The sequence below is a fragment of the Amyelois transitella genome, chromosome 10, assembly GCF_032362555.1.
Source record: "Amyelois transitella isolate CPQ chromosome 10, ilAmyTran1.1, whole genome shotgun sequence".
Classification (NCBI taxonomy): Eukaryota; Metazoa; Arthropoda; class Insecta; order Lepidoptera; family Pyralidae; genus Amyelois; species Amyelois transitella.
Genome location: NC_083513.1, coordinates 1,613,710 through 1,625,649, shown reverse-complemented (window position 1 = coordinate 1,625,649; position 11,940 = coordinate 1,613,710). Strand labels below are relative to the sequence as shown.

At 36.1% G+C, this 11,940-nt stretch overlaps 2 protein-coding genes and 1 long non-coding RNA gene across 7 annotated transcripts; 2 read left to right on the top strand and 1 right to left on the bottom strand.

Moving 5' to 3' along the window:
* The first annotated feature begins 527 nt into the window (after window positions 1-527).
* LOC106136818 (putative nuclease HARBI1) lies at window positions 528-3,345 on the top strand. 5 transcript variants are annotated; one of them, XM_013337476.2, is made up of 7 exons: window positions 530-703; window positions 866-974; window positions 1,078-1,174; window positions 1,267-1,457; window positions 1,545-1,677; window positions 2,101-2,236; window positions 2,477-3,345. In XM_013337476.2, exons 3-7 carry the CDS (start codon window positions 1,127-1,129, stop codon window positions 2,890-2,892), a joined length of 924 nt encoding a protein of 307 aa, XP_013192930.1. In that variant the 5' UTR covers window positions 530-703; window positions 866-974; window positions 1,078-1,126; the 3' UTR covers window positions 2,893-3,345. The 5 variants fall into 5 exon arrangements, with proteins under 5 accessions (XP_013192926.1, XP_013192930.1, XP_013192929.1 ...); XM_013337475.2 differs by having other exon boundaries at window positions 859-974; XM_060946190.1 differs by having other exon boundaries at window positions 530-786.
* LOC106136819 (uncharacterized) lies at window positions 2,537-3,897 on the bottom strand. The gene is made up of 3 exons (XR_001228665.2): window positions 3,784-3,897; window positions 3,622-3,699; window positions 2,537-2,896 (listed from the first exon to the last, which is right to left on the bottom strand). It is a non-coding gene; the product is annotated as an uncharacterized LOC106136819 (long non-coding RNA).
* Window positions 3,898-3,906: 9 nt separating this feature from the next.
* On the top strand, window positions 3,907-11,680 carry LOC106136752 (protein Peter pan). The gene is made up of 10 exons (XM_060946189.1): window positions 3,907-4,246; window positions 5,065-5,217; window positions 5,972-6,142; window positions 6,732-6,854; window positions 7,205-7,266; window positions 8,121-8,274; window positions 9,003-9,103; window positions 9,688-9,816; window positions 10,226-10,323; window positions 11,375-11,680. The coding sequence occupies exons 1-10, from the start codon at window positions 4,061-4,063 to the stop codon at window positions 11,677-11,679; spliced, it is 1,482 nt and encodes a 493-aa protein (XP_060802172.1). The 5' UTR covers window positions 3,907-4,060; the 3' UTR covers window position 11,680.
* The last annotated feature ends 260 nt before the right edge of the window (window positions 11,681-11,940 follow it).

Genomic DNA, 11,940 nt, shown 5'->3' with positions numbered 1-11,940 from the left:
ACTGGGTATCCTTTTGACCAAAATTAAAAAATTAGACGAGGTCAGGTAATATAACAAAGGGCGTCTTCCAACTCTCGACTCAATTTTACGGGGTTGTCTTGGTTTCAGCTTGATCAAATTAAGTTTCTATGAGTGTAGGGCAAAACCCAGACCAGATTTTTATTTTACTAACAGCATAGTCTGAGAGATTACCTACCCCAGAACGCGTTTATTAAGATTACCGAAAAAAGTATGACATTTAGCATTCAGGGGGCATTGATGAAGATACTCTGGAATACTACCCCTTCACCAATGAGCTTCGCCGTGGGTAGAACAGGGCCAGGCTTATTACAGTACCTGCTGACTTACTTTTAATACCAGGCCCTTTCTGAAAATCTGTAGATATGCCAATCAGGAGTTACAAGAGGCTTACCACAACGTCTTATAGGACCTTTATTGAACTGCACTTCTTTTTTGTACCATGACATCAATAATAAACCGTTCACCATTTTTTTTGTAACTATAGAGTTTTCGTACCACAATGGCCACTTTTGACATTTTTTCTGTTTGTTTCTTGCTCGTCGCAAATGTCAAAAAGTTACTTTTGAGAAGCTTTTATGGACTTTTTGGCGTTGTTTGTAAGATATTCACCAAATGTTCCGTGTTTGTTTCCTACGAATTTGTAGGATAAAGGGCATTTAAATACAAGCAAAGCTGTTGTTTAGTAAGAATTGTTTTTTTATACCTGATCGAAGTAAGAATTTGATTAAATTTTTGTAAACCTAAAAAAGTTAAATCTACAAAGGAGTAAGTTGTGTAAACATCAATAAGACACCTAACATAATTTCAAAGATGTGTGACGAGTATGAAATTTTTGAGTTTTTAGAAAGTGATTTCAACGAATCCAGAAGGGCAAATAAAAAGAAACGTTTAAGGAACAGAGAAAATAATGATCCTTTTGACTTAGATGAAAATGCTTTCATTAAGGAGTATAGGTATGTAAATGTTAACAAATAAACCGCCTTATGCTCTTTTATATAGAGAGATCTATCTCTCTCTTCTCAACAACATGATAACATAATTATCTTACTTGTCTAGGTTAACCGCAGACTTGGTGCACAAACTTTGTGAAGAGCTGGAGCCAGTAATGGCAAAACGCTCTAAAAGAGCATCTGATTTAACCATAGAAGCAAAGGTCAATCAAGTTCCATAAATAGTACCTACATATTTTAATAGTAATGCTTTATTAAAAATTGGTTCCTAATTAGTTATATTTTTTAATTACAGGTGTTAACGGCATTGTATTTCTATGGGCATGGAGACTATCAAAAACCTGTTGGTCGGTCACATTTTGTAGCTCAGCAGACAGTTTCTTCTGTACTTGCAGAAGTTACAACAGCCCTTAATCACATCAGTTTCAGGAATAAATATATAAAATTCCCACAGAATTATGAAGATCGTCATTTAAAAAGATTAAGGCACACTTATATTTATTTAGCTTATTTTATTATTTATATTATATGAATAATTAAGTTTAATAACAGTACGTTTTCATTTGCCTGCAGATTTTTCAACAAATTTGGTATCCCTGATGTGCTTGGATGTATTGATTGTACCCATGTTCGCATAGTAAGGCCTAATGAGCATGAAGATAGATTTTTCTGTGGAAAGAAATTCCATTCTCTTAATGTTCAGTTGGTAAGTAAACTTTTATTTTATAGTACAATGTATAATACATAAGTACATACATAATCTCATCTATGTCCCTTGCTTGATACACAGAGCCAACAGTCCCGAAAATACTGATAGGCCACATTCAGCTATTGGGCTTAATGATAGAATTGAGATTCAAATAGTGATAGGTAAATAGTGATAGGTTCCTTGCCTATCACCTAAAAAAAGTTTCCCAAAGTTAAGCCTATCTCTTCAAAAGTAAGTTCCTGAGTCAGGAATTGGAACACACCATGGGTTACAAAGTGCAGGAGCCAGGCCAATATAGTATTTCATGTTAATGTGTTGGTTATAACTCCTCTCCCATCAATGATTTTCTAATATACTTACTATAAAATTTTTCCATTCAGCCACTTTGGTTATTTGTAATTTTGCCTATTACTTTTTTAGATTTGTGATGCAGATCAACAAATCCTTAGTGTTGATGCGAGTCATCCAGGATCATTTCATGACTCTTTTATATGGAGCCACCATCCCGTGCGTTACCATTTAGATAATTTAGAGTCTGAAGCAACATGGCTTTTAGGTAAGCAAACCATTGTTGGTGAACTTATTATAGCATATGAACAAAATTGTTTGAAAGATATTTATAACCACTTTAAATTAAAACTAGAATAAATAGAATTTAAAAAGTCAAAAATATTTGTATACAATTTTATAATAAAAATTAATCATTGATTTCATATGAAATATGCATGTTCAAATAAAATAACTAAGTATAATGTTATAACTAGTTATAAAAAATTACTATAATGTTTATTTCCAGGTGACTCTGGGTACTCACAACGTAGAACGATGATGACACCTATTTTGGATGCAGAACCAGACACACCGGAAGCGTATTATACGCAAAAGCATGTAAAGGCTATGAATGTGATGGAAAGTACAATAAGTCTTCTCAAAGCCCGTTTCCGTTGTCTCTTGTGCCACAAGGCGTTGCATTATCGACCACAGGTTGCTGGCTTAATTACAAATGCTTGTGTAATATTGCACAATATTTGTAATGAAAACAACGTGTCTGAAGTAAGGTTGACAGAAGAAGAGCAAGCAAGGGAACTTGCACAACAACCATCAGTGGAAGCTCTTCATGAACCAGCTGGACAAAACAACATTGACCTTCAACGTGGTATATCCACACGGCAGGATCTTGTGGCACGTCTCTGGGCTCTTCGCGGTACCTGAAAATCTAAAAGTAGAATTTTATTATCAGATTTTTATTTAATAATATGTATTTAGTTTTTAAGAGTAAGTTAAAAGTAGCTATGCAGGTGGTCTATAAACAATAATATTTTTCATTCAATATTTATCAAAGTGTAGCGGGAGCGATGATTCGGCACGACCGCCACTAAAGGAAAGATCTTCCACCACGCTAGTTGTTATGCCTGGGGAACCGCGGCTCAAACAATGCTCCCATCCGTGAAATCTTTGCTTGCGCGATTTAGGATTTTTCGCTGTTTTTGACTTATGTCGTCGCGTGATTTTATTTTCGTGACTTGTGGCGTATAGATATCGTCACAAAAAGAATTTGACATCAATGGCATAATTGAATGAAATATAGTTTATTTTTATTTTATCAAATACCAATATTTTATTATGTAAAAGCATAGTAGTACTTATAATTATATGTTAGTTTCTAAATAATAATGTTTTCCATTTAATAAATTTAAGGAATTATACATTATTTGAATAAAACATATTTTATTTTTAACATCATAAAACCTAATGAATAACATTCTATAATTATTTCTGTAAATGCGAAGAAAAAAACTCAAAAAAATTTACATGTTAATAATATATTACCTGTACATAGATACTAATAATTTATTAAGAGAAATGATCGACGTTTCTAAATGGTTTACTGGACTAATTTTGATGAATTTGCCACACTGATTAAGTAAAATTATTACTCACCTTCTTCTAAGTATAGGGAGGAGAAGGGCCTCCTAATATTCTTCAACCCAGCAAGCATGTCTTGAAAAAGAGTTGGTTCTGAAATTGGTGATAAATTCATATCAAATAACGAGATCTACATATCTACGCTTATTATATTTTAGCTAGAAATGAACTGCTTACCTTATTCTGGAATATGTTTTTGAAAACCTCTTTTTCGAATAAATTTAAATAAAAGCAAAAAAAAAATGTCACGTCGGGTTTTTAGCGTCAGGCATGGTTTTCAAAACATAACCTCCGAACCATAATGTCAAAAGTTGCCCATGTTTACTTTTTAAAAGTCTGTAATAATTTAAAATAAGTTTCTTTAATATTTAAATAGCTACTTATTCCGTATTTTAACAATTCAACTAATATAACGTTTATGGTTTCAATACGGGATCGTGTATAACATTAAACTATGGGTAAACGTAAAGGAAAAAGTGTGAGAAAGAATCCGGTCAGCACGCAGGCCGCGGAGCCCGAGCACTTGGTAAAAGCACCACATTCGTTCGTGATCCACCGTGGCCATTGCAGCAAGGACCTGGAGGATTTGACCAAAGACTTCCGGAAGATCATGGAGCCCTTCACAGCGTCGCAACTTAAGGTTAGGTTAAGAACTTGCAAATTCGCAATTTCATCAATCATCACCATCCAATTTCGTCTTCATTGTCGTATCAAGTGTGTTGTTAACCAATCGTACCTGCATACAAAATTCAAATTTTTTATTCATTATTGTAGGATACTTCACATTGCTTAATAAGTGTCAAAACTTTTAGTTTCACAACTTTGGTTTACGTCAAATAAATTACTTAAAAACTAAGTTTACTGCCGCTTCCTAGACCTAGACGTCGTTTCTTAGACGCAGAAGAAGCGGTAACAAACTGCACTGCAGCATTTTCTTCAACAACATCAATTTCACAAATATCCAAACTTAGAATAGAAAGTGGACGAGAGAATACATTGTTCAGATTTATATATTTATATGAACTGATTGAGATTAACAAATTTCCTTCTGTCATCATCTACAGCTGAACAGAATACCTAGTATTTATTTTTACTTAAACAGTAGAGATCCATACATATAGGATCATTCTACATTTTATTACAACTGCTGATAGTTATAACCATTTTTCAATCAATGAATCAAATCATTTATTTCCTTGCCAATTACAGGATAGACACATTAACTCTATTGCACCATAAGAGTAAAACATACAAAACTGCACAAAAGAGACAGAGATGGTGCAAAGGTGGACTTACCGCTACTGGATCCTTACCAGTCACCCTTTGATACAAGATCATTAAAAAAATGTTCCTCTTGATTTTATCTTTATCTCTGCTTAAACATGCTAAACTTGTTCAGCAAACATATGAGATATAGGTAAATTTTAGTCAAACTTATTTGTAAAAAATGTATTTTAGGAAAGGAAAAAGAACACAATCAAGGACTTCCTATCGGTATCAGGTTACCTGCATGTGTCACACATGATCATGTTTACGGAGACGGCACAGGGCTCCTACATGAGGCTGGCGAGGCTGCCTAGAGGGCCAACGCTCACTTTCCGTATACACAATGTAAGTTGCAACTTTAACTATTTTAATACGTTAGGGTTATGTTAGTTTTACACTAACATATGGTGCCGACCCCACATAGAAAGTGGGAAAAGGTAACGAGAAGAAGAAGAAGGGTAATGTTAGTTTTTTTTTTATTATAATAACAATAACTATTGGATCATAGAGGCAAGAGGGAAATGGGAAACACAAAATGTTGTGATGAGACTGTCTTATTAAAATTAGATTGAGATTTTAGTTTAGGTTATGTTATGTTTCACATTTACTATATTGTACACAAGTGTGTTTTTTGAGTGTGTTGTGTGCTTGTGCTTGTGTGTCTGAGTGTAGGTAGACAGAGGAAGTATGTAAGGGTGAATATTGTCATATCAATACCATTACGTTTACTCTATAGACTATCAATATTGGACTAGTAATCGGCAACACTATTCTAGTGTTAGTAAAAGGTGATTGTGGTTCCCGGCACCAATACAAAAAAGAATAGGACCACACCACCTCTTTCCCATGGATGTCGTAAAAGTCGACTAAGGGATAAACTTACAAACTTGGGATTATTTTTTAGGCGATGGGCTAGCAACATGTCACTATATGAATCTCAATTCTATCATTAAGCCAAATAGCTGAGCGTGGCCATTCAGTCTTTTCAAGACTGTTGGCTCTATCTACCCCGCAAGGGATATGAACGTGACCGTGTGTATGTGTATTTTTGCTAGGCGGTTGAAGTTACAGCTTTATATTTAGAACATCCTCTTTATAGTTCAGCTTAGCTCGCGACGTGATATCCTCGCTGAAGAAGCAGTATGTGATGATGAAGGCGTTCCAGCACGCTCCACTCATCGTGCTCAACAGCTTCTCTGGGGAAGGCATGCACATGAAGCTGATGGCCACCATGTTTCAGAACATGTTCCCCACCATCAATATAACTACGGTGAGATTATTAATAGAAAGGATACGTGCCGTGTGGTTCCCGGCACTTAGTAAGACCACTCCATCCCTTTCCCATGGATGTCGTAAAAGGGAATGGCTTATAAAGTTAAGATTGGGCTACCAACCTATCACTCGACCGCCACTGTGGCGCAGCGGTAGTACGCTTGTCTATAACACCGGAGGTCCCGGGTTCGAATCCCGGCCAAGGCATGATGAGAAAATAACTTTTTCTGATTGGCCTGGGTCTTGGATGTTTATTTATATAAGTATTTATTATAAAATATAGTATCGTTGAGTTAGTATCTCGTAACACAAGTCTCGAACTTACTTCGAGGCTAACTCAATCAGTGTAATTTGTCCCGTATATATTTATTTATTTACTATTTGATCAATGCTATCATTGTTCCATGCAGCTGAACTTGGACTTACAGTCTTTTCGATAATTTTAAGTAAAAAGATGTAGGTAGTCTCTGCTCACCCCTCTGGGAAAACGGCGTGATTTTGATATGTTCTTATATAATTTTAAGTTTTTTAAAGAATAAAATTTAGTCATTAATAGGGGAGTTAATAATAAAATTTAAATGTTTCAGGTAAAATTAAAATATATAAGACGTTGTGTGTTGATGAACTACAACCCGGCCACGAAAATGATCGACATGCGACATTACGTGATACGGGCCACGCCTGTAGGTCTCAACAAAGGTACCAAAAAGGTAAAAGTTGATTTCGTCCGCATTAAATCTCTATACATTTTAACTGACGTAATTAATATCTCTAAGCTTTAACACTTAAAAATTTTGATTGAAACTCCATTATCCGTGTGGTTCCCGGCACCAATAGAAAAAAGGATAGGATCACTCAATCTCTGCCATGGATGTAGTAAAAGGCGATCAAGGGTTAGCCTTATAAACATGGGATTCTTCTTTTTGAGAAAATGGCTTTTAAATTTCATTCCATTCTTATTTTCATCTACCCAGTGACCTCTCCATCTTTATTTTAGCAAATGACCAAACAATTGTACCAGGAAATCATATCAAATATTGACTAGAATTTATTTTTACAGGTGATACAAGGAAAAATACCCAATCTCAACAGGTGTAAGGACATGTCAGAATTCTTCGATAAGTAAGTGAAAATTATCCGTTTTTTTTTTCATTTCCTTATACGACAGGTGAATTTTGTCCTCATAGCTTATGCGATATTTACACTTTATAGGCACTTTCACAGGTATGACTTAATTTTTCACAAAATGGGGAAAAATTAATTAGCAATATTTTTGTTTTTTCATTTAATTTGAAGCATCCATGATGGCCGCTATCAGCGCAGAAAATAGCGTGTGCCAGACTGCCAGCTCCTACTTGCCGTGCAGATTGTAAAATGCTACCAAGGGAAAGGCTTACTTGAGATTCTTCTTTTAGGCGCCGGCCTAGAAACCTGTCATTTTTTGAATCCTCAATTCCATCATTAAGCCACACAAATGGACTCCTCTGCCTACTGAAGCCTCTTAGTATTTTTAAGACTGGCGCACTATGGTGTTTGTGCCGCAGCGGTAGTACGCTAGTCTGTGACACAGGAAGTCCCGGGTTCGAATCCTGGCCAGGGCATGATGGGAAACGAACTTTCTCTGATTGGACTTGGTCTTAGATGTTTATATATATAAATATTTATTATAATATATAGCATCGTTGAGTTAGCATCTCGTAACACAAGTTTCGAACTTACATCGAGGCTAACTCAATCAACTATGTTAGTCGAGAGAGAGAGAGAGAGAGAGAAAGAAATCTATATTTGTATATTGACGTCCCGATGAAAATGCTGCAGTGTAGTTTGTTCCGCCGCTTCTTCTACACATGCGCTTTCTAAGCAGTAGTAGTTATAATAAGATTTAAGTGATGTGACGTCAATAAGTGATACCTTGTATCCAATTTTGAAAATAAATCTATTCTATACTATTATAATTTCTTTAATTGAATTTTCAGAGCGGCATTGCTATCAGAGAGTGAGTTTGAGGACGACCCTAGCTCGCAAGTGGTGCTGCCCCAGACGCTGACGACACGCGGCGCCGCCAGGGACTCCAAGTCCGCCATCAGACTCTTCGAGTTGGGACCCAGGATCACCTTCCAGCTGATCAAGGTTCGTTGAATATAACAAGAGGCTCTTGAGGCCAAGTCGCCAAATGTCCAATTGTCAAAACCTCAACAATATCAAAATGTCAAGAGGCCATTCATTTGTCAACTTACCACGCCGGCCGGCGTCGCCATTATATTGAATTCATCTTCTAAGACGCGTTTCATCCGAAAAAGTCGTGAATAGTTTTCAGGTACATATAAAAACCGACAGGCCACCTTCACCTGTTAGGCTGATGATAGAATTTAGATTCAAATTGTGTCAAGTTGCTAGCCCATCATCTTTAAGAAGAATTCAAAGTTATAAGCCTATTTTTTAGTCGCCTCCGACGACATCCATGGGTAAGATGGAGTAGTCCTTTTCTTTTCCCTATTGGTGCCGGGAATCACACGGCTCTTATTCTTTCCTGTATACCTAATACCCTGTCTTATCTCTGTAAACCTGTTGACAGGGGTTGTTAAGTAAATAAATAAATAAATATATACGGGACAAATAACACTGACTGAGTTAGCCTCGAAGTAAGTTCGAGACTTGTGTTACGAGATACTAACTCAACGATACTATATTTTATAATAAATACTTATATAGATAAACATCCAAGACCCAGGCCCCAATCAGAAAAAGTTAAGGAATCTAATGGAAAGAGAGATAGAAAGATATGAGTAGCAGGGACACTTTTTAAGTGAAAACCACACGAAGGATTTTTGTTGTAGTAATTTGTTATTGCCATTCAGGTAGAAGATGGGTTGATGGACGGTGAAGTGTTGTTCCACGAGCTGGTCGAGAAAACGGAGGAAGAGAAAGCGTTCATCAAGAAGAAGAGGGAAGAGAAGAAGTAAGTTCTGTTACTGTAGTTTTTTTTTCTTTTCTTATATTTTTAAGTTATTCAGATTAGATGAGGTAAGAATTTTTTGATCAAATTTATTAATCTTGGCCGTTTCTTACACTCAGTTGTTCTAGATTGTTTGTTTGTTTTGTTTGTAATATCTTTATTGCATAGAAAATTTACAGAGAAACAAGAAAATAGTACATAGTTATAAAAGAAACAAATCACTTGCAATGTCGGACTTATCCCATGAAGGGATCTCTTCCAGTCAACCGGCAAACAATAAAGGAACTAGATAATTCAGTAAAAAGTAGTAAATAATACCTATCCAGTAATTGTTTTTCATTATTAAATTTTAAGATTTGAAATTAAAAATGAAGTGATTTAGTCTCTGCCTATCCATTTGGGAAACAAAACTTGATTTCATGTATGTATATATGTATGGAAATTTAATGGTTTTACCTACCTGACACTAACCTGATTTAGAAATTTGTTATTCCTTCAGATTTTCAATCATAATTTTAAGAGATATAGTTTGGTCTCTTAAAATATCACAGCCGAGTAATGACTTCTCTTATTATCTCTATTCGCAGACGTCAAAAAGAGAAGCGCAAAGCGACCCAGGAGGAGAATGTGAAGCGGAAACAGCAGCAGAAGGAGGAACTCAAGCAGAAGGCGCTGGAGGGCATCAAGAAGAAGAAAGAGATGACGGAAAGCCAGAGGTTAGAATAGTTGAAATATGTTTTGTAAGGAATCACAAAATAGCAATAATCTAGAAATGTTTTAACCTGCGGTCGTAAACCTTTGGTAACTAAACTTATCTAACCAGTGATTAATTCAGCGCTACAGCATCTTCTATTCTATACATTTAGCTTTAATCCGCGGCTTTGCTCGCGCGAATTTTGTGCTACCTACATGCGCGAACTCCAGACGAAAACAAACAGCTGAACGTGGCCTATCAGGCTTCAAGACTGTTGGCTCTGCCTACCCCGCAAGGGATATAGACGTGATTTTATGTACATATATGTATGTTACTCTAATTCCGCAATAAAGAGTTTGTTTAGGTATAAATGGACTTACGTTAGCAGATACGATCACGATATATTCATACATATATGTAATAACTTTCAGAATGATGGAGTTGGCGGCGGCGGAGTCCCAAGCTGCGGACATGGAGGAGGACGACGCGGAGTACTACCGGGAGGAGGTCGGCGCCGAGCCAGACGCAGGTATAGAAATTGTACTTATTATTATAATTATTATAAATGAGAAAGTCTGTCTGTTTGTTCCGCTGTGAGAGCGCTGAAACTAAACCGCTGGACGGATTCGAATGAAATTTGATGTGTGTATAGTTAAAAACCCACGTTGTAATATAGGATTTTTCTTTTTAAAAATCAACCCCTAAAATACTAAAATTGAGTTGGGGGGGGATGTTTGTATTAAATGACGACTCCGTCGCTTTCACAGCTAAACTGCTGGGATAATTTAAATTTGATATGGAGGTTTCATTAATATCTATGTGGTCCGGGGGTACACTATGAGATGATTTCCCTAAATTAACCGAACGATAATTAACGGGATTTTTGTTTTACGCGGCCAGAGCTATGATTTTTTTACCTCAACATTGCCCGCGCGTATTAAGCGCCACATACATGCGCGAACTTCGGATATCGTAAAAGATGGTCCAGCGGCTTAGCCCTGAAACTTTCCCACATAATATAAACAAATAATTTCTTATAAATAGCGTTGGTGGTCAAATCGGTAAGGTGCGCAGAAAGGCACAGAAGAAAGAATTTCACATATACAGGGTGACATTTAAAACAACTGCATCCTTTCAAACATAGACTAGACCCATGCTTCTGAGCCGTTTGAGCCTATTTTTATTTAAATTTAACGTCATCATTTTTAAATTTAAATAACCCTCAAAAACTACGTCACAGGCCTAAGACCAATACTACAAAAAGAAATTAAAACTAAACATGTAAATAAATGTCTGAAAAAAAAAATATTTTTCTAGTACTTACTCTCTACTTGATCTTGATCAAGTAAAGTACAGAGTTGTCGAGATCGCTCAGCTGAATGAATTGTGTTGTTGACCTCTGAATTAGAATAGAATTAGGATCGTAGATTTTGATACTTTTATTTTTTTTCGTACTTTCTGAAATATGAACCGATATTTTTCTTTTATCGTTTTTAAATATCCTTTAGATGAGTAGTACACTTAACAGTTAAATTTATGCAGTTGAATTAAAAGTCACCCTGTATATAATTCTGTTTCAGATCTATTCTCACAAAGGAAAAAAAGGAAAGCCGACGATGACAAGCCCAGAGGTTTCAAGAAAATGCGGTTAGATAAAAAAACTGAGAAGAAATTCCAGCGGAACCGCCCTAACAAACCACAGACCCAAGCGAGAGATAGACAAGATAGGGATAGAAAATTCAAGAGGCCTAATGAGGAACAGAGAGGGCAGAAAACGAAGAAAGTTTTTGGCGGGAAATTGAATAAGCCTTTCAAAGGCAAAGGCGCCAAGGGGAAGGGAGGGGGGAGGGCGGGAAAGAAAGGCAAAGAAAGTAAAAAGCGCTAGTCTTAAGACAATAAATGTATATATTTTGATTTATTCTGTATTTTTTTTTACCTATAATATTGTGATTCTTCTATTAGGCGATGGGTTAGCTAACTGTCACTATTTGAATCTCATTCCTATCATTAAGCCAAACAGTTGCACGTGGCCTATCAGTCTTTTCAATACTGTCGGCTCTGTCTACCCCGCAAGGGCTATAGACGTGATTTTATGTATGTATATAAATTACTGCTTGATAATGATCCTTGACTTTGCAAGTCAATA

Excerpts from the sequence above, each read along its gene's own strand:
- LOC106136818 (XM_013337472.2), top strand. The coding sequence starts at position 832 with ATGTGTGACGAGTATGAAATTTTTGAGTTTTTAGAAAGTGATTTCAAC. Across the intron at positions 1,175-1,266 it reads ATTTAACCATAGAAGCAAAG|GTGTTAACGGCATTGTATTT; the intron begins GTCAATCAAGTT and ends TTTTAATTACAG. Across the intron at positions 1,678-2,100 it reads ATTCTCTTAATGTTCAGTTG|ATTTGTGATGCAGATCAACA; the intron begins GTAAGTAAACTT and ends TTACTTTTTTAG.
- LOC106136752 (XM_060946189.1), top strand. The coding sequence starts at position 4,061 with ATGGGTAAACGTAAAGGAAAAAGTGTGAGAAAGAATCCGGTCAGCACG. Across the intron at positions 4,247-5,064 it reads TCACAGCGTCGCAACTTAAG|GAAAGGAAAAAGAACACAAT; the intron begins GTTAGGTTAAGA and ends AATGTATTTTAG. Across the intron at positions 7,267-8,120 it reads ATGTCAGAATTCTTCGATAA|AGCGGCATTGCTATCAGAGA; the intron begins GTAAGTGAAAAT and ends TTGAATTTTCAG.